Here is a 20,629-nt window from a genome sequence, read left to right on the forward strand (position 1 = left end):
TGAATAATATATATTCGTGAAGATATCTTTATGTTTTGCTACATTGCTGACACTCAAATAGCATGTCTTATAGGAACTCAGTGGGGTTTCTTGTGGCCAGATAATGCTAACAGGCCTTATGACAAACTAATTTGCAGGGCCTGGGCAGGTGTGTGGAACACATGCTTAGTATGTACAAGGCCTTAGGGTCCATCACCAGCTCCAAAACAAAATAATAAAACCCAAAACACAGCTAATTTGCTCTTAGGAAGTGGCTTCAGATATGAAAGTCTTTAAAATATATTATTCCAGTGAAGATTTTGGAATAATTATAGTAAACAATACAGATTTTTAATAGTTTACTTGAATTGAGGTTCTCAGAGACTGATGAGTTGGTGGTGGTATTATGTGTACGCCTCTTGTGGTAACTTCTTACAGGGGACCTCTTAGGAGATAGAATGTCGGAAACCCCAAATTTCACGTAAGTGTTTATATTAGTAGTAAGCAGACACAGTCCTTGTGTCTAGCCCTGGTTTTATAGTGTACTGTTTTGTTGCAGATGGGTAACCCTGGGGAGCCAGGATTGAGAGGACCTGAAGGAAGTCGGGGGCTTCCTGGAGCAGAAGGACCAAGAGGACCTCCTGGACCCCGGGGTGTGCAGGGAGAACAGGGTGCCACTGGCCTGCCTGGTATCCAGGGCCCTCCGGTGAGTGTCCCTGTGGAAGCTCCATCCCATAGCTTGGGGGCTAGACTAGATCTTAGCTCCTTAGCAGCAAGTAAATATAGCCACCTGGGTTCCTGGCAGAGTCTGTCGGTTTACAATTCAACAATGTTCTCTTTATGGTTCTGTGGATAAACTGCCTTTTTTTCTTTCCTGTCCCAGGGTCGAGCACCGACAGATCAGCACATTAAGCAAGTTTGCATGAGAGTCATTCAAGGTAAATAAATCACAATGGTTAAACTTTTCCCATCAGAAACTCTTGCTTCTTAAGACTTTATTCTTATAGATGTGCAAGGGTAAATAACTGTGGCTTTTTGTGTGCTTTAAAGGTGGGACATTTTGAGTAATCTTAATGCCAATTTCTTTTTATTCAGTTGTTGTTATCTGCACAACTTATATTCTCACAATAATTACTTTTGTGTTAGTCTGCTTTCTTTTCCTTTTTTCTCTTCTTTTTTTCCTTCTTCCTCCCCCTTCCAGGGGATAAAGATAATTTATAAGAAAGTACACACACGCACACACACACACACAACTTTCCTTTGAATACAAATTCTCAGGTGTTTCTCCTTAAGATCCTATCACTTAGTGTGTATCTAGAATTGCCTTAGGAACTCTCTAAATAATTTGAGAACTAAATGCCAGGCTCTATGCTTATAAGGAACCTAAGGATATTATTTCTACTTATGTAAAATATATGTAAAAAAGCAATGACTAGCATTTTCCCAAAATGACAGTGTATTATAACATTTGTTAATCTTTATCTGCATTCACCTATGGCTATGGCAATGGCTGTTCCAGAGCTGGCCTACTTATCAAACCATACAGGAAACGGAGATGCACAAAGATACCTTGTAACTGAGGGGATCCTATAACATTGGAGCCTTCTAACAAAATTATGTTATTCGGATGTAACCACCTCTTTGCTGAAGAAATTCTTTTTTAAAATTTTTTTGTATGCTCATTAGATAGTTTAGTGTGTCTAATAGACTTGTAGAGTTTTCCAGAATCAAATGGAAAGAAATGAACACTTCTATATTTGAAAACAACATAGGCCTCTTCATTGCAGAGATTTTATCTTGAAAGTCTGTTTCAGTTTTGAGCATTACATGTCAAGAAAATTACGGTTTTGTGCTTACTTGAATAAAGCAAATTTAGAATATTCACATTTAAAGAATTTTAAAATGCAGGCTAGAAAATTGGTTCCAACTCATATTCTCCTTAGAATCCTAAAGCTTTTAGAAATATTACAGTCGCATATTTCCTTTAGAGCATTTTAAGGGGGAGATTTTCTTGTATTCCATGGATTTAGTGGGTGATTCTGAATCTATTTAATGGTTCCTGAGAAAGGCCACACAGTTATTAATTTTTAAGACAGACTGTGACCATTCCCAAGAAACAGGTTATATTTTAATGATTGTTGTCTATTCCAAGCATGAAGAAAAAAATGGAGGGGAAGAATTTATAAGAAGCTATGAATCCTCCTGATATTTCAGGTTATGTAATATCTTCAAACCAAAAAGCCTTTTAGTTTTTGACACTAGGTCCCAAATGGTCTGAATACTAATTTTGGACAGTGCCCTTGGCTTTTAAAAAGCTTTTGGACAACACTTCCACCCTTGCTAAGAAACCCATTGTTCTTCCTATCCTGGGTTTTCAGATACCCAGCTAGGGTTCAAGTGACTCACTCATCCTTGCAGAACAATGCTGGTCCCCAAGCCCTGCACTTCAAGCTCTTGCCCTTGTCTCAAAACAGCAGGACCAAAACTATCAGGAGAGCTGAATACAACAGCACCAGTGACGCTTGAAAAATACAGCAGCACCAGTGACACTTCCTGGCAGACAGTCCTTGGAAATAGTCTCCCGACTGTATTCATTTCCTACCCCCAGTTTTGAAGTTTCGGAAAAACAAGGCACTTGGAATACCTCTCTCTTCATTTGAGTCACTTTCATGTTTCTGACTTTTCTGGGTTATTCTGTTTATTATTTTTAGAGCATTTTGCTGAGATGGCTGCTAGTCTCAAGCGTCCAGACTCTGGTGCCTCTGGTCTCCCTGGGAGGCCTGGTCCTCCTGGCCCCCCTGGTCCCCCTGGAGAGAATGGTTTCCCTGGTCAGATGGGAATTCGTGGCCTCCCTGGCATTAAAGGTCCCCCTGGTGCTCTTGGTTTGAGGGGACCTAAAGGTAAGTGGTTTTGTCCAGGTAGAACCTGGGAACACACATTGCCTTTTTTTTCAGTTGTACAATGTATATCCATCCAAGTTCAAGGAAGTCCTGCTTTGTTAACATCTGGTGAGATAAGATGTATATTATTCTCTTACAGTGGTGATGATAAAGATTTGAAAACTCTTATTTTCTTTTGATGCTGCTGTACCACAACAGTAGACTAAATACTACAATTAAGCTCCCCTGACTTTTAGTTCTCATTTTGCTCAATTATACTCTGCTTCAATCACAGTTAGTTCAAAACAAACCTTACAGGATCAGGTAAGGGATCATTCAAATACAAAAAAAAATATTTTTTGAGACTCTAAAGTCATGGTAGAGCTCTTCTAAAATGGCAACCATCTTGCAATGTATGTATCTGTTACTTAAACTAACAACATTTGCTAGCAGAACATAAGTAAAATTACATCATGAATTGGAGCTGTCTCTCTCTTCAAAAGTGGCATTGGATATTTACTTTTGATTTTCCCTCTGAATCAAACTGTAATCTTTAATAGATTTGTTTCTTCCCTTTTATTTAAAACAAAACAAAAAAAATCCTTGCATCCAATATTTTGCAGAAAAACCACAGGTTGTGAGTGTGTAAGATATTCTGCAGGACTGATAGAAGGACTGGTTGCTTCAGATGGCATTTATTAGTTGAGGTGATGAGTTGGTGACAGCTCACTGGGGAACTTTAGAAAAATGCAACATCAGAAACAAGAGAGGCACTTTCTTTCCATTTTTTTTTTAAATTTTAATACTGTGGTACTCCAATTAGGGCTAAATAGTATGGTGTGAGTGGTCAGAGGGCAAGAAAGCTGCCTTTTTGGATCTGTAAATGAATTGCTGATGCAGTTGGCTAACTACACCCTCAGCTGGAACAATTTATTTAATTACTTTTTTTTGGCATGTGCAGAGCTGCATGTTTAAAAATGAGCTCTAATTGGGGCCTCTTGTAAGACTGGCACAATTTTAAAGCTTTCAGAGGTTGTACAAATCACAGAGCTGAGGGTAGAGCCCATTTTAAAGAGAATTGGGCATTTTCTCTAACAGAATCACATACCTCTTTATCTTTGTCCTGCTTTTAGCTACTAGTTCAGCAACCCACGTCTTGGTGATTTCTATGGATAGTCCCTGTACACTCTGTAGACCTTTTCTAGGAAACTCTTTTGCCTTGGGTTGGTTGGACCTATTGTACCATCTCCCATGGATAATGGATAATAACAACCTTCACTGAGTCTCTTTGTTTTTATTTATTTGGTTTATTTTTATTAATGTAGCTTTTTGTTTGTTTGTTTGTTTGTTTTTCTGAGATGGGGTCTTGCTGTGTGTTCAGGCTGGTCTCAAACTTACAGGCTCGAGTGATTCTCCTGCCTGAGCCTCCCATGTAGCTGGGACTGCAAGCATGTACTACCACTCCTGGCTATCCTGAGTCTCTGTAAGAGTAAAGGTTCTGAGAGACACCTGGAGCATCAGCATCACCGGGGCCTTTGTTAGGATCATCACTTCTTTGCACCACCCCAGACCCACTGGATCAGAGACTCTGGGGGTGGAGCCTAGCATTTGGCTTAACAAACCCTCAGATGATTCTGATCTGGCTAAGCACATTGGTGTGGAGCAGTCAGTCACCCATTTTCCTACTGAAAGGGGTCACCTTGACAGGTCTATAGAAATGGCAGCCAGTTTTCTTGGGCTAAAAGTTTATTCTCCATTTTTGGAGTAGAACTTACTTTGAGCTAGTAACAGAACTTTCCTTTAAGAAATGAAAATGTCCATGTCACTTGCTATGCTAGGAGAATCTGCCAGAAGCTGCCTTTCTCAGCCTTGACTGCACATTGGAATCACCAGAGGAACTGTAAAAGCTACTCATGCCTAGGTCCTATTTCCAGAGATTCTGACTTAATTGGTCTGGGTATTGGGACTTTAAAGTACTCCCAGGTGATTTTAATGTGCAGCTAGGGCTGAGAACAACTGAAAACACAGGCGAGTTGTTTGGGAGGCTTTCTGGGAAGGTCCCAGCCATGTTGCATTGTGGCTGGGCTGGGCTGGTTTGACTGGCAAAAGAGCCTCATTTGAAAGGAAGCAGAGTAGATTTCTATATTTGGAACCTGGAAAATGTCTCTAGCACTAAATTAATTCATCAGGTACAACAGGATCCTACAAGGTAATTCCCTTATTTTTTTTTTTTTTTTAGTATACTTGAAAATAGTCTATAATCGGAATAGATACAACTCTTTTCTTTTCTCTAAAGGACTTTTTCTTCCTACATCCTCCATGGCTTTCTTATCACTGGATTCATTTAAAGCAATACCTTCAATGAGTTTTACTTTGAAATTTGGGGTGGAGGCAAGGAGAGGCGGTCATGTACATCTATGTATACACACACATACACACACACACACATATATTAATCAACACTGTTATACATTTGGAAATATCCAATTTAGGTAACTGGACTTAACTTTTTTTTTGTCCCATCACATACGTGAAAATATACAAAACATATAGTGTTCTTTTTTTTTTACTACCCAAAGATTTGCAGCATAAATTTCCCCCAAGAAAAAAATATTCCACCATTTTTGAAAAAGTAAGAATTTTAGTCAATTAGAGATATATTTTAGTATTGCTTGTTGCCTTTTTTTCCCCCCTGATTAGTAAAGAAGAGATGGTAAGATTCTTGCTCTGCCATATAGTCACTTTAAGTCTTTTCCTAGAGAAATTGTTACATACATAAGAGACTAGTCTTATTATGAATGCTTTTATAATAATTCAGGCTATGTCTTAGTCTCTGTTTACCTCTCCAAAACTACCCTGGAAAACAGTGGGATGTTTTCAACAGGGGTTTAGAGAAATATGCCTCAAGTCATTGTCAAAGTTTGGATCATATATGTAATTTTCCTTTGTTTTTCAAAGACATGTTTTATGTAATATTACACAAACATATTGGGGCCAAGGTCCATATACATTTTATATGTGCACTCAAGTCATCACGAGTCATGTGCACACGAGTCATCAAACTGGCGTTATGTTCACTTTGCTTGGTATTAGTCCTTCATGCAATAAATAATATTTTTTAAACATTCACAGTTTGGATTCATTTTAAGTCCCTTTGAGTAAGTCTGATTATTTTTAGATATTTTAGTGTGACGCAAACAGATGTGTCAATGTGGAAATGAAGGTTGGAGAAAACACACATGTCATAACTATGACTAATACCCTTTTTTTAGTATTGATCTGCTCACAGGGAGATAGAGCATCAGTTATAGCTTGCCAGTAAATGAAATAAATAGCAATGAGAATTTTTCACTCTGTTCATGATAAGCTGTTTTTTCTTTCTTTAATTGTATTTTCCTTCATATCTGTTCTAAAACTTTTTTTTTTCAAAGTTCCTTAATGTGACTGAATAGGCTAATAAGGGTGGACCTTTAGTTCCCTGAGCCAGTTTTTGTAAGTCTCAGAGGAGAATATAATCAGAAGCAGATGAACCCTGCTGATAGCGCCACCCAGGTGCGGGAGTTGCTGTGGAGCAGCGGTTGACAGGGTGCTCCTAGAGCTCAGCTTTCCTTTGTTTTTCTCTATGAGGGATAACTCAAAGGCAGCACTGCAGGACAGCAGTCTCATTCCTTCCAAGCAGCATTTTGAAGTTGGTGTGGCTTCGTGCTAGAATGTATAAATAAGTTTAACTTTACCATCTCTGTGAAAGCTACATTTTAATTTCTAATCTTCAGAAAATATGGCACATTTGGACATTCTTTTCTCATCACCAACCTCCAGAGTTACAGTGATATGACAATTTAAATTGCTAAGTTAACAAGAATGCTTATGCTGCTCGTTTTTAAGATGCTATTGACGATAGCGGGGTGCAAATAGCTCACCTAAATAGGAGTTCAACCAGAATTCTGTATCTTTACCTGGTATTTATACAAGTTTAGATTATTGTAAAAATGTACTTTTCATTATAAAAAAATTTACATGGGACATTATCGACAAAAATCAAATTATGGTGACTATTTAAACGTTAATAAGTTTTTTGGCTATTTGACTAACGTGCAGATGATAGTATAGATATTTTTTCCTACTTGTGCACTTGACTTTGTCTTTTAAACTATATCTAACCTGACTCAATATTGAACTGAGTTGGGCTGATAGAGCGTTTGGAAAAGATGATGTACAAAATTGGAGCAAAGTGCAGTTGTGTCTTTTAATAGTGTAGTATAATGTACTACTAATGTGATAATAAAATAATGTATTTTTTTTAACTGGGAACAGTAGAGTCATTTAACTAAAGTATTAAGTAATTTCATTAATGAGGCCAAGTTACTGGCTTTGGTCTCTGCAGGAACCTGGATAATTTATGTAACTTTATTCTGTTGGCTGCTGAATCCCAAGTTTAATCAACTGTCTTGCAAATATCTTGCAAGTACACATGGTTGGTTGCAATCCAAAGTATATTCCCTATAAAAAATGAGTCAGTGGTGAAGACATTTGTGACAGCATATTTTAAAATTTTAAAGTTCATTAATTTATTTTTGGTAAGATTAAATTTACTTTGTTCAAAAATTTAAAATGTATGAAAGGTGGTGAAGAACTTCTTTCCCACCTCTGTCTCCCATCTGCCTAGCTTCTTTACCCTTTCCAATATGTAATCATTATTATTAGTTTCTTTGAAATTCTTATAAGCAATGGTATATAAGGTCATATGACTATGTATTTTACCCTCCATCACTTTAAAAACAGAATAATATTGTCCTTTTTTCACTAATGATATGTCCTGGAGATCATTCCAAAGTGCTTCCTGATTCTTCTTCACAGTTGCATAATATTCCATTCTGTGGACATATCATATATTTAACCTTTTAATGGACATTTAGATTGTTTCTTATCTTTTGCTGTTACTGCAAGGTTGCAGTGAACAACAGTGTACATTTTTCCTTTTTGTACACAATATCAGCATATACTCTATCTCTAATTCTTTCACTAATGAGGAGAATTTCTGGTTAAAATGGAACTTTAATTTGTAATTTCGATAGTTAACATCAAATTGCCTTCTGAGGAGGCTGCACCCATTGATACTCTCATCAGCAATGTGCAATACTGTATTTTTCTATAGATGTGCTAAATATATGTTTAACTTTGGAACTTTTGTTGATCTCTTTTGTTAAAAATGGCATCTTTGTTTTTAAAATTTACATTTATTTTGAGACAAATTCAGGGACATTTTCATACATCTAAGAACCATTTTTTTGTCCTTTTAGTGACCAGCCTACTCATGTATTTTGTCCCCCCCTCGCCCCACCCCCCACTGCTTTAGTACCAGGGATTGAACCCTGGGGTGCTTAATCAGTGAGCCACAACCCTAGCCCTTTTTTATTTTTTTTTATTCTGGGACAGGGTATCTAAGTTGCTGAGGGTCTCTTTGAGTTGCTTTGAACTTGTGATCCTCCTGCCTTAGCCTCCTGAGCCACTGGAATTACAGGTGTGCACCATCACACCTTGTGCTCATTTTAAAAATTGTGTTATTGACCTTTTTGTATAGAATCTAGAAACTCTTCACATTTTGAGTCATAATAGGAAGGCCAACTCAAATTTGAAGTTATAAAATAATTCTGCCTTTATTCTTCTGGTTTTTAAATATTTGATCCATTTGTAATTTAGCCTGGAGTATGGTGTGAGATAGAGAGGCATAGATGTAACTTTTTTTTTTCCAGTTGATCAACCACTTTTTGTAACACCACTTATTGAATTGAATTGTTCAGCTCTTCCCCAGATTATGATGCCACCTTTATTATAAAGCAAATTCCCTTACGTGTTTGGCTCTGCTTTTGAACTTTCTGTTCTGCCTCACTGATCTGTTTATTTCTGGATCAGTACCACCCCATTTCCATTGGTTTAATATTTGGCAGGATTAATTCCCTTTGTGTTGCTTTTCTTTGTGGGGTTTGTGGCTAATCTGGCTTATGTACATTTTTTCTACACAGACTTTAGAATCACCTTCTCTGTCTAAGAATATGCATTTATATTTGTATTGGGATTCTGAAAAAATTCACCTCAGGGTGGACGGGCAATGCTTTGCCATGATGGCACTCCATTTAAGAACACTTTGTAGGTCTTTCTGTGTCCTTCAGTAATGATCAGTATTTTTGATTGTTGGACTTTTATATTTCTGATTGAACGTATTTCTAGCTATTTAATATTTTAATTGCTGTTATAAATGGGATCCTTTAATACCATGTCTTGTTGTTTTTAGGTGTGAAAATTATTGATTTCCATATATCAATTTTAGTCCCTTCCAATTTACTAAATTCATTTACTGCTTGTAGTAGTTTTGAGTTGATTTTCCAGAACTTAAAATATATACTTACATCCCCTTAAAGTTAGGGATGATTAAACTCTTCAAATGAAGTGATATATAGTAGTGATAAGTGAGCATCTTTGCTGTTCTGATTGCAGCCGAGCTGTTACCTATGTTTCCCCCAAAGCATTGTGCTAGCTTTTGGGCGGAGATGGGTATATTTTATCAAGTTAAGGAAGTAGCCACTGATGCTTAATTTATTGAATGTTTTACCAAGAATGTATGTTAGATTTTGTGAAATATTATTTCGGTATCTATGGATAGGATCCTTTGTTATTTCCCTCTTTAGATCTGTTAATAGGACGAACTTGCTTTTTACCTTGCTCTGAATACTACAACCTAGTTTGTTGTAACTTCATGACATTTTGTCTTCTGAATTTTTGCCTTGCTTGAAGTTTAAAATATAGAGGTTTATTTTTATGAAAACATAGAAAAATAACATGTCTTTAATGAAATGCAGGTGACTTGGGAGAAAAAGGGGAGCGTGGCCCTCCAGGAAGAGGTCCCAAAGGTTTGCCTGGAGCTATAGGTCTGCCAGGTGAGTGAGTTGTGTGGCAAGATGAGGTGGGGAAATTGGTCGCAAGTGTGCCCTCTGAATTTAATTACATTTTAAAAGAATTGCTACTTGACCACTTAAGCATATCAAGTGATTATGATGGCTGGCATAGATTTTTCAAAATCAGCTTTAATGAACAGTTGAATGATCTGTAAGTTATGTCTTTATTCTTTGTGAGAAAATCGATGGCAAGGCTTTGAAGTATTAATTTCTTAAATAGATGCTTCAAAAAAATAGTGTCAAGGTCCAGCCATGATCCATTTGTTATAAAAATCTGAATAAATAAATTCATACCTATCTGGAACTCAGGTGATAGTTTTTAAAATAACAATTATTATTTTATGTGTATATGGATGGCTAGGAATCAAACTCAGGACCTGGAATGTACTAGGCAAGTTTTCTACCACTGAGCTGTGCCTTTAGCCCTTATTTTTAAACCTATAAAGCTAGAGCAGTTGGGAAACTATTTCAAAATTTTATTTATTCATGTTTTATAGAAAATAACTGAAATTTTATTTTAAAAGCTCCCTTTTCAAACATCCAGACCTCCAAAAATCCATATATTTTCCCCTTGCTTTCCCTAAAAATAAGCCCAAGCATTCCTACCCATCACCACAAAGAGCCACACACAAGCCACATGTCACAGCTGCAGGGACTGAGGCCACAGAGCAGCCTCTGTGTGAGAGCTCGGATCTCTGACTGAACATTCTGTGTTCTCTTTATACACTGACTGCTCTGTGCCAGGGTCCCGGCTGGAACTCACTCATTCACTGAGAAATGACTTGCACACCCAACCATAGGAGCAGCACAGCAGGGCTGAGAGCCAGTTCAGTTCAAGAGTAGGATGGATGTGCAGGCTCCAAGCAGCTGTCTCAGGCAGGCTGAGGCAATGGCTGAGGGAGGCTCCCACACCCCACCTGCCTGATGCTATAGGGGTAAGAGGGGTTTCACAGGAAAGAAAAAAAGTGAGGTAGTGCTTGCTTCCATAATGGATTTAGAAAACTAGGTTTCAGGAAATTTAGGAAAAGAAATCACTATTTTGTAATTCTGCCAGAGGCTTACGTATTTAATCATGGCTATAATTGTAGCCAAAAAAAAAAAAAAACATCATTGCTTTCTAATTATCTATTTCATTGCTCCTGGGGATTGCTTTCATATTAATTTTTTAAAAAAATATGAATACATTTGGAGATAGCTCAAACACTGCCCTTCTAAAACTATGACTCATGGGCCTGTCAAGATATATTCACAAATCAATATATTTTGTGATTGGAAGAGGAAGTTTTGCTGATTGGGCAAGGAAAGAAAATCTGATTGGAGATAAATAAAATCAAGGAAAAATTTTAATATGGTTTAAAGTCTGGATTCATTGATGGATGTTTAGAAGGGAAAAAAAAAGGAAATAGCATCTACTAAGAGTGCTTTTCTCCTTTACCAGTGATAGTGATAGGAGGGTTTAAAGCTGGTTAAATATCATTATCGCAACTTCCTTAATGATCCACATATTTATAGGATCCTCTAATGATTTCTCCTCCCATTTTTGTTAATGAATCCCTTCATAGTTCTTAAACAAATGACTTTCACTAGTAAGATTTTCCTTTATTGAAAATATATTATGATTTCTAGTGATTCTTATTTTCAAAAAATGTGTTGGCAAACCACATTTTAACTTTAAAAGTGGAAGATTTAGGAACACCAGCTCTGCATGTGCTCTACCTCAGACTGCCACACCTGCATGTGCTCGCTCTACCTCAGACTGCCACCAGGGGGCAGAAAACCCCCCACCTGTGGAGGGGGGGGGCAGAGTGTGACTGACCCGGTGAAGGGGAGGCTTCTGAGCCACTGCTCCTTCAGAAAGGGGCTTTGCTGATTTGCTTCCTGGCACATCAAACAATCCACATGCTGGTAAATGTGGTGGGTTAGGACAAGCACATCATTCCTCACCTTCCCTGGCCCTCATCTTCCTTATGAAAAAAAGAATCTTGTCACTGGTCTTGTATTTAAAACTTAAATCCCATGTGTTAAAACACTTTGTGAATTACCTTTTCCAAGACTCCTAAGACCTGCCCTATCCCTATCCTTCCTTTGCCAATGCTTGTCCCTCCCTCTGGGACACCACCTCCAAATCCTCAACGCCCTTTGGTTTTTACCTGCCCCTTGCTCTTCTCCCACTGATGACCTTTCACTGCCTTCCATCTTTCTGATGTTGAAGTGCACTCTTCTTGCTTTCCTTCTTCCTGTGTCTCAACTATCTATCTTTTCTTTTTTTGTTGTGTGTGTGTGGCAGCAGGTGGGGGCGGTGTTACATTTTAGTTGAAAGGGTATCTGACATTATTTTAGTGAAAAATTTGAGTTCCAGATTATTTCACAAACAGGCTCACTTTCAAAAGCACAGTTCCTGGAGAGGAAGAGTCTGCTTCTAGAATGTTTCTTGTTAGCACTCGGGCACAAAAAGGTGGATATTTGTCACTCTTGCAGATAACAGTTGGGGTCTTTTGATTTTAGCTCACTCAAACTCTTATGTCTACTCCTAATATGCTCAGGTAACCATTCCTCAAACAAGTTCTGACAAGAGCTTTTTGGGTCCTTCTCCCCTAAAACTGATGCTCTCAAAGTGGAATGTGTGGTGTGGACTCCACAGTTCAGATGTCAATGAGTTCAATTCTTGACACTATCAATGCTAATCTTATGGACTTGGGCAAGTTACTTAGTTTCTCTGTGCCTCAGTTTTCCCATTTGCAAAGTAGTACAAATGATGACATCTCTCTGATGATTGTATGATTCTGAGAATTAAAGAAAAGAAATCAATGCAAAGTACATAGGATGTTTTCTGGATATAATAAGTACTAAGGGATGTTGGTTATTAGTACTGTTTTTAATTTAATTTATACACATTTTGCTTTATGGAGTAGACAAAGGATTGCTAAGGGCAAAGCTGGGCCTTAAGTAAGCCCTTACAGCTTTTCTGCTCCTGCTTTTGATTAAGAGTAATATGTTATTCTCCTCTCAGTCAGTACCACCCTTGAGGCCCTAGACCTTTCTTGCACAAAAATCTACTTCAGCTCCAAATCAATAAAACAAAGTACTGGTTTGCAGCAAATCATTTTATTGGTTAATTGTCCACTGAGAGGCTGTACCATTTTTTATTTCCCAGTAGAACTTAGAATGTGATTAAAAATGTAATTTGAGGTCTCTCACAAGTATAATGGTGACAGCTTTTTAGAACCCAGAGGAAACTTCTATAGGTCTCTGCAGGAACTTATCTTGAATCTTCTAGACAGGTACACATCCTATGTGAAAGAATGAGCCCTTCTTTGTTGTCTCTTATTTGAATTTGGGGCTCAAATCCTCTTGGATTGAGAAAAAAAAATTCATTTGATCATTTTTTTTGCTAACATTTGAAGAAAATGTAGCACCTTCATTATCTATAGGTTATTAGAAGTCCTTTATTCTTTGCACATATTGTGTCAGTTTGTTCACTTTGGCTTTGCTATGCTATATTGCCTGTTATGGACCAGAGGTTGTTACTGTAACAATTACATCTACTCTCATTTTGGCTGCAGTGCTTTGTTGTTTAAAAATTGCCCTTAGACCTTCTGGTTTGTTTCTCACAAGCTGAAGTACTTAGGGCAAGTATCTAAGAAGGTGGCTCTGGAGCCAGCTCACTAGGGCTTCTGCTCTGCTCTTCCACTTACTTCTGGTGACTACCCCTTAATGCTTCAGTTTTATTCTCTGCAGAACAGGAGTCACAGGCACAATCCTCACAGACCTATTTAGGAGGACACACAGACGTGACAAAACATGGAAAGCCCTTAGAACAGTGCCTGGCATAAGGCACACTCTACAAATGTAGCTGTTACCATTGTTGTCACTCCTTTGATGCTTGAGGAAATACAGACTGAGCAAAATGATGGGCTGACTGTCCAACAACACGATTAGCTTGTCTTTGCCACCCTGGCTACGTGACTTTTGCATGTTCCTAACACTTAGTGTCTTGCTTCCTATTCCTTCCTCTCAGATCAGCAATCCCTGGGCCTTTAGTCCCCCACCCTTCAGTTTCTTGCTAGATGCTGGTTAACCTTAATGCTTAGTTGTGTTGTCTCAATAAGAGACACTCTCTATGCTTGCTACCACTGAACTTGCCTCCTTTCTTGGTACTCTGATGATTTTAAGAAAAATAATTAATAATAGACCCTGATTTCTTTGTGAGTTCAAACTCACTAGAGAAAGGAATAAATTAAATGATGAATCTCATATATACGCATACCAGGAATTGAATTACCAGGTAATTGTGAGCTGTTTTTCTCATCTTGGAAAAGCAGATTAAACGTGGCCTTGTGCTGGATCCACTAGTCTACAAGGCTTTTTATTTATTTATTTATTTTATGAAATGTCTGCAGCTAGGTAAGAATTGCTTGTGAATGTTTAATTAAACAACAACAACAACAACAAACAAACCTCAGTTTAGTCTTTTGTTTTGTATCGGCCATTCATCCTATTTCCACTGATTTCCTCAATCATTTTATATGATTGTGGGTTTGGGGTTTTTCTGTAAACCAGTTTCCACCAATTCTGCAAACATACTGCTTTGTCAAACACCAGAAAAGCAGATTCAGTGTAAGAAATGGAACATTTTAGCACAAACAGCAAGTTTACATAATCAGTATATTAATCATGAGATACCCTATTTAATGCTGAAAATTGTTTGAAGATTTTTTTTTGCCTGCACATACAATCCTTCTTGTTCCCTAGCTTGTATTGCTTACCAGGCTGCCTCTTTCAGACTCTTTCAAGCTTCCTGGCTGGTTGGCCTCCATCAGTGTAACATGGCTGCCCTCTAGTGTTCATACATAGTATAACACAGACACCAATTTTTTAAAATCATGAAATGTTTGGCAATGACATTTTTATAGGTCCTTGAGATTTCAGAATCACAGGCAGTTAATGTGGCTAACACCTATGAGGCAGAAAAAGCAAAAATGGAGCACTTCCAATCCATACTTTCTCTTCTTAAGAGATGCAAAGTACCCTATGCATATTCTTTAACACAGCTGCTGAACTGAACATTTATGCCAGTCTATGAACAGCTTTACTTCTTGAATGACTTGGATTGTGACATGGTGTCACCCCAAATGAGGCACCCCCAAGAAATTTAGAGCATCCTTTAGAATAAATGCCTTAGGTCAGGACTCACTAGAAACTGACAATCTGTTATATGTTTAGTCTGTCTTTTTTCCTCTGGCATATCTACAGGGTAAAACCTAATATCTTGAGTTTCTAATAGTGGTGGTCTCTAAGAATCAGTCCTGACTCTTGGTTGTTGTGCCTATATTTCCTAGTCAACCTAGACCCAATAAATTCAACAACAACAACAACAACACATACACACACACACACACACACACACACGCACTACAGAGTTAGCTAATCAATAAGTAGAGTTTTGTAGAGTAGTATTAAGGGCCCTTTTCCTAATTCCAGCTCTTTCTAGGTATGTTACTTTGGACAGTTTCTAACCTTCTTAATTCAGTTTACACATGTAGAAAATGAGATCAGTGATGAGTGCATGGCATGTGAGAAAGGAGCTTGTTATAAAGTGGTGATAATGACATCATCCAAAGCTCCAAAGGGTAAACTGCTGCATTTCCAAAGGCAGAATCAGACAGATAGGATGAACAGGACTTTGGTATAAACCCAGCAAGTTAAAAACCTTCTCTTGGGTAAAGTAAATGTGAAAAATGTAAAAATCTAGAAAAGGTTTCTTTTTCTTTTTTCTTTTCTTTTCTTTTCTTTCTTTCTTTCTTTCTTTTTTTTTTTTTTTTTTTTGATCCTAGGGATTGAATGCAGGGGTTCATAACCCCTGAGCCACATACCTAGTCCTTTTTATTTTTTTGTTTTGAGACATGGTCACATTAACTTGCTTAGGGCCTCGCCAGTTGCAGGCTGGCTTCAAACTTGCAATCCTCCTGCCTTAGCCTCCCAAGTCACTGAGATTACAGGTGGATGTCACTGTGCCTGGCTTCCTTTTGCTTTTTACTGTTTGAAGGGAATTTATTCTTATATATTCAGTTTAAGGTATTAGGCCTGGGGCTTGCTTTACAAATGGTAAATAAAAATTTCGGATTAGTTGCAAACATTTAAAAACCGAGAGCTATTTATTTCAAAACCTAGCTTCCTGGCTTTTCTTGAAAATCATCAAAGTTCTAGCAACACTGGCTCTCATTTCGCAATGGCAGCTGTCAGCTGGATCAGAGAGCTGTTGCCAGCATTCACTCCCTACTTCACCAAGCGCCTCATTCTCCCACCTGTGTCCCCAATACCCATGTGAACTGTTAGTAGCCAATTTTTATTACTCTCGTACTATAAGTTTTCTCCTAATAAAGATAGTTGGGGATTTCTTAATCAACACTAATTTCTTTATGACATTAGATATGAGCAAACTTTTTCTATAAAGAAATGCTTTTTGGCTTTGAGTGCCAGGCTGCTCTGTTGTAGTAACTCAACTCCACGCTTATAGTTCAAAAGCAGCCACAGACGGGCTCAGTGGCGGAGTGCTTGCCTAGCATGTGTGGGTTCACTGGGTTCAGTCCTCAGCATCACATAAATCAGTAAATAAAGGTACATCTACAATTAAAACAATATATATTTTTTAAAAGTAGCCACAGATAATATGTAAATAAGTGACCAAGGCTGTTTAAAGAAATAAGATTTGGCCCACGGCCTGAAATTTGTCTACCTTGACGTATGTTGTTTGCCTAGTCCTTGTGCTCAGCTGGTTTTCAGTCTCTTCTTAGCGGGGAGGTCGTTTTCTACTCCTAATCTTGATTTGATTTGTTAAGGCAGAGGTGGTGTGTCTCAGTGGGGACATTTCTACTGATAAAGTACATAAAAGCCACCTTTTATATGTAGTTTTATCTGGCCAATCTTTTCAACCTTAAAAAAATAGAACTTAACCTTTAATTACGTCAAGTGTCAGGGGGTCTGAACAGGCTCTGCCAAAGGCACCATTGCAACCGCCTTATTGATTGAAGCTGTGGTTTAGGGAGTGGATTTTTCCCATTAGGGGAAAACACACTGTCATCTGCTCCATCACAGTTTAATACAGTGGGATTAAAGCGTATGGGATAAATGAGGGGAAATAACTTATACCTCTGCTTAACTGCAGTCTTGAGATGCATAAATTCAAAGATACTTACTCTTTCTTAAAACTTTTTAATGTTTTTGCCCTATGCCATTCCTTTGTGTAGATCTAACTGTGAGCACATGAGGAATAATGTGACATGTACAATAGATACATACACCAAGACCCTTTAATAAGACTGGGCTATCATAATAAGTCCAACAAAAGACTTATGTAATAAGACCATTAAAATAGAAACAAAAATGAAAACCAGCCAGGTGCAGTGGTGCATGCCTGTATTCCCAGTGGCTCTGGAGGCTGAGGCCAGAAGATCAAGAGTTTGGAGCCAGCCTCAGCGACGGCAAGGTGCTAAGCAACTCAGTGAGACCCTGTCTCCAAATAAAATACAAAATAGGGCTGAGGATGTAGCTCAGTGTTTGAGTGCTCCTGAGATCAATCTCCACACCCCAAAAGAAAGCGAAAACCACGGAGAAAGAAGGAAAGTAACAAAACCTAAGCAAATAAGCAATTGAACATGTAGATTTGTCCTTCAGCTTTTCGGCAGAATGGCCAATAAAAAAGCTGAGATGCAATGAGAACCTCTATAATACTGTATTATCAGGGCACAGGCAGTTCATTTTACCCTAATTCTTCATCGCTGCCTTTGCAGTAACAGAATGAAAGCACCTCTGGTACAATGGGAGAAATATTCAACAGAAATTTCTCCTTGTGATGGGGTGCCATGGCCCAGGGAGTGAGGCCCATTAGGTGAAACACACCACTTTTGAATGTGACAAAAGGAAGAAATGTCCATAGAGAACTTGCTGTGTTCATGTTGGGGTAGGCAGATGAGAAAAGTATCATGGATTTCTGTAGGGTGCCTGGCACAATCTTTTAAAAGATATTAATAATATCTTAATCATTATAGCAGTCCCCATTTAACAGATGCTTTGAGTCATGGAATTAAATTATAAAGAAGGTGCTTTTCCAGCTTAGAGGGAAGAACAGGGAGGTTAGTGACTTGTTCATGGCCTATTAAATGACAGAGCTAGAATTTAAAATCATTTGTCTCCAAAAGCCTGTGTTTTTAACCATTGAGCTCTGCTTCTCCCTGGCTGGATTCTGATCACCTGTGAGGATTGAGGGACACTGTTACCATAGCTCTCTTCAAGGGAAATAGAATGGGACCCTCAAGGAGGCCTGGCCTCTTGTGATTTTAAATAGGAACCACATTAAAAAGGCAAAAAAGGAACAGGCAATATTGATTTTAATAATACTGACTGTCACTGACTTAAGATGGTTGTACTTAGGATTAATTTGACTTAATGATGGTGTGAAAGTCATACACATTCAGTCGAAATTTCAGAGTTTGAATTTTGACTTTTTCTGGGTTAGTGATATGTAGTTTAATTCTTTCTCCTAATGTTGGGGAAGGTCAGGGAGCAGCAGCTTGCAGCCAGCCATGTGATGAGGAGGGAGAGCCACTGGTACTCTGTGGTGTACTACGCTGCTAAGCTATGATGCTTGGTAGGTTAGGTGCATTTTCAACATAAGACTTTCAATATAAACCCATTGTAAATTGAGGATTATCTGTATAGTCTATTTAACTCACAGGGTGCAAAATATTTAATTATATGATAAATAAAAATTATTAATTAAATATTTCACAATTTTTTTTTCATACAAAGTTCTAGAATCCAAGTGTGTTTTGTTCCTGCAGTTCATCTCAGTTTGGCCCCATTTCAGTGCTCTATAGACATGTACGCCTAGAGGATACTGTGTCGGACAGGGTAGTTCAGCTGATAGAAGTGTGGGTTACATGTGTTGAGGTCTCTTTCTTTTTTAATTTCCATGAAACCAAAGTTGGAGTCTAGTAAAGTGATTTCTTCATCATCCATCATCCACAATTTTCTAAACCATTTATGAAGCCTTTACGTGTGTACCACTGGGCTGTGTCTAGTGCCTTCTTCCAATTTGTAGCCACGAGGATTCTCCTGTTCACATGTGCAATCTTTTGTGTGTTTCAGGTGACCCAGGCCCTGCCAGCTATGGGAGAAACGGCCGGGATGGTGAGCGAGGGCCTCCAGGAGTGGCAGGAATTCCTGGTGTGCCTGGCCCCCCTGGCCCTCCTGGCCCTCCTGGTTTCTGTGAGCCAGCCTCTTGCACCCTGCAGGCTGGTCAGCGGGCATTTAGCAAAGGGCCCGATCAGTAACAGGTTTAGTGCTACTTGACTGTCTGTGTAAGCCTGGTAAAGGAGATTGGAGGAGAAATAACACCCAGAACTTGGGATCAGAAGATAATGTATTACTCTCAACAAGATGGCAGAAGTCCTGCTTGTCAATCAGATCTAGAACAATGGTGCTATTCAGTAAGTTGTTTTTCCTTTCCCTTGGAGGGAAGATAGGAGAGTCATCAGTAAAGGATGAAAAAATTGAATTTAAGTTCCATTTAAATAAATTTGCAATCCTCCTCCCAGTATCTTGACCTGTAGTGTGCTATACGCATGTGATATATTGTGGGGCCACTGTGCCAATAAACAAAAACAACTGTTTGGTTTACCTCAGTTGCATTAGTTATTTCATTTTTAACTTAGCTGTTCCCAGACTTTTGATTCAGCTGTATAATGGATTACGAGACTAGTCATGAAGAAACCCCACTACACTCAATAGAACTGGTGCTTAAAAATCCCCATCAATGTGCTACCTTGAGAGTGGCAAGAAAGGGCTGTTACAGGAAATGATTTCCTTACATCTTATACTGGTTTTCATCTTCAGTCTTTTTGTTGGACTGTATGTACTGTACCCCAAACTCAATGTGGGGTTCTTCTGTGTGAAAACAAAAGAGTTTTAATACCCTGGCATTATCCATCAATTATTTATTTCAACGTTTCGAGGTAACATCTCTGGTTGTACCAAAGAAGAAATAAAGATGGTTTCTTAATCTCTTGTATGTTTTCTTATAAATAATCACATTCAATGAAGTCACTGAGCTTAATTTGATACATTAAAATTTAAATTATTGATATTTCTATTGGTTTATGTGTATAACATTTGAATTTTTTTTTCTACACAGAGGTATTTTAAAAGCCCTTAAGGGTCCACAGAGGGCATTGCCCTGTGACAGATGGGGTGTGTGTGTGTGTGTGTGTGTGTGTGTGTGTGTGTGTGTGTGTGTTTGTTTTAGGGTATCTGTGTGGTGGGAGGAGAGCTTTATGGACTTTTTAGAAATTCTCAGGAAAGCTACGACCCTCCCCCAAATGCACAGAGGCACATGCATATACATTTTTGAATAGTATTTCAGAGATTTCATGAATTCCATTAAATCTAATCTCACTTGATCTCTAGGCTAAGAAACACTACCCTCATTTCCATGGTTTGTTAGCTTCTAATCAGAACTTCATTGCTATAAAATATGATTAATATTTCACCATTGCTTACGTTTTACAAAACATCTCAGCTAAAGCAACTGCTGTGATTCTTTTATTTATTGAGACATGATATTTGTACCATTTTATGGAGTACATTAAATTTACATGCATTGAATGTGTATTTCCATCTCTTCAGCCATTAATAATTGTGTTGAAAATTTTGTATTCTTCTTTTCTAGTCATTTAGAACTATACCATACGTTATTTTAACCAGATGTTCCCCTACCATGCCAAAGAACAGCCAGAAGAATTCTTCTGCTCTAACTGTGTT

General features: G+C 38.1%; 1 protein-coding gene across 6 annotated transcripts in view; it reads left to right on the forward strand.

Moving 5' to 3' along the window:
• The window catches only part of Col9a1 (collagen type IX alpha 1 chain), a 120,266-nt gene extending 100,395 nt beyond the window's left edge, over positions 1-19,871 (forward strand). For all 6 annotated transcript variants that reach the window (XM_078019803.1, XM_078019805.1, XM_078019804.1 and 3 more), the window contains 5 exons: positions 539-685; positions 863-917; positions 2,691-2,879; positions 9,716-9,793; positions 18,959-19,871. In XM_078019803.1, the coding sequence (XP_077875929.1) occupies positions 539-685; positions 863-917; positions 2,691-2,879; positions 9,716-9,793; positions 18,959-19,143 (654 nt within the window). In that variant the 3' untranslated portion in view covers positions 19,144-19,871. The remainder of the gene's footprint in view (positions 1-538; positions 686-862; positions 918-2,690; positions 2,880-9,715; positions 9,794-18,958) is intronic.
• Positions 19,872-20,629: the final 758 nt, after the last annotated feature.

The sequence above is a fragment of the Ictidomys tridecemlineatus genome, chromosome 8 (assembly GCF_052094955.1).
Source record: "Ictidomys tridecemlineatus isolate mIctTri1 chromosome 8, mIctTri1.hap1, whole genome shotgun sequence".
Classification (NCBI taxonomy): Eukaryota; Metazoa; Chordata; class Mammalia; order Rodentia; family Sciuridae; genus Ictidomys; species Ictidomys tridecemlineatus.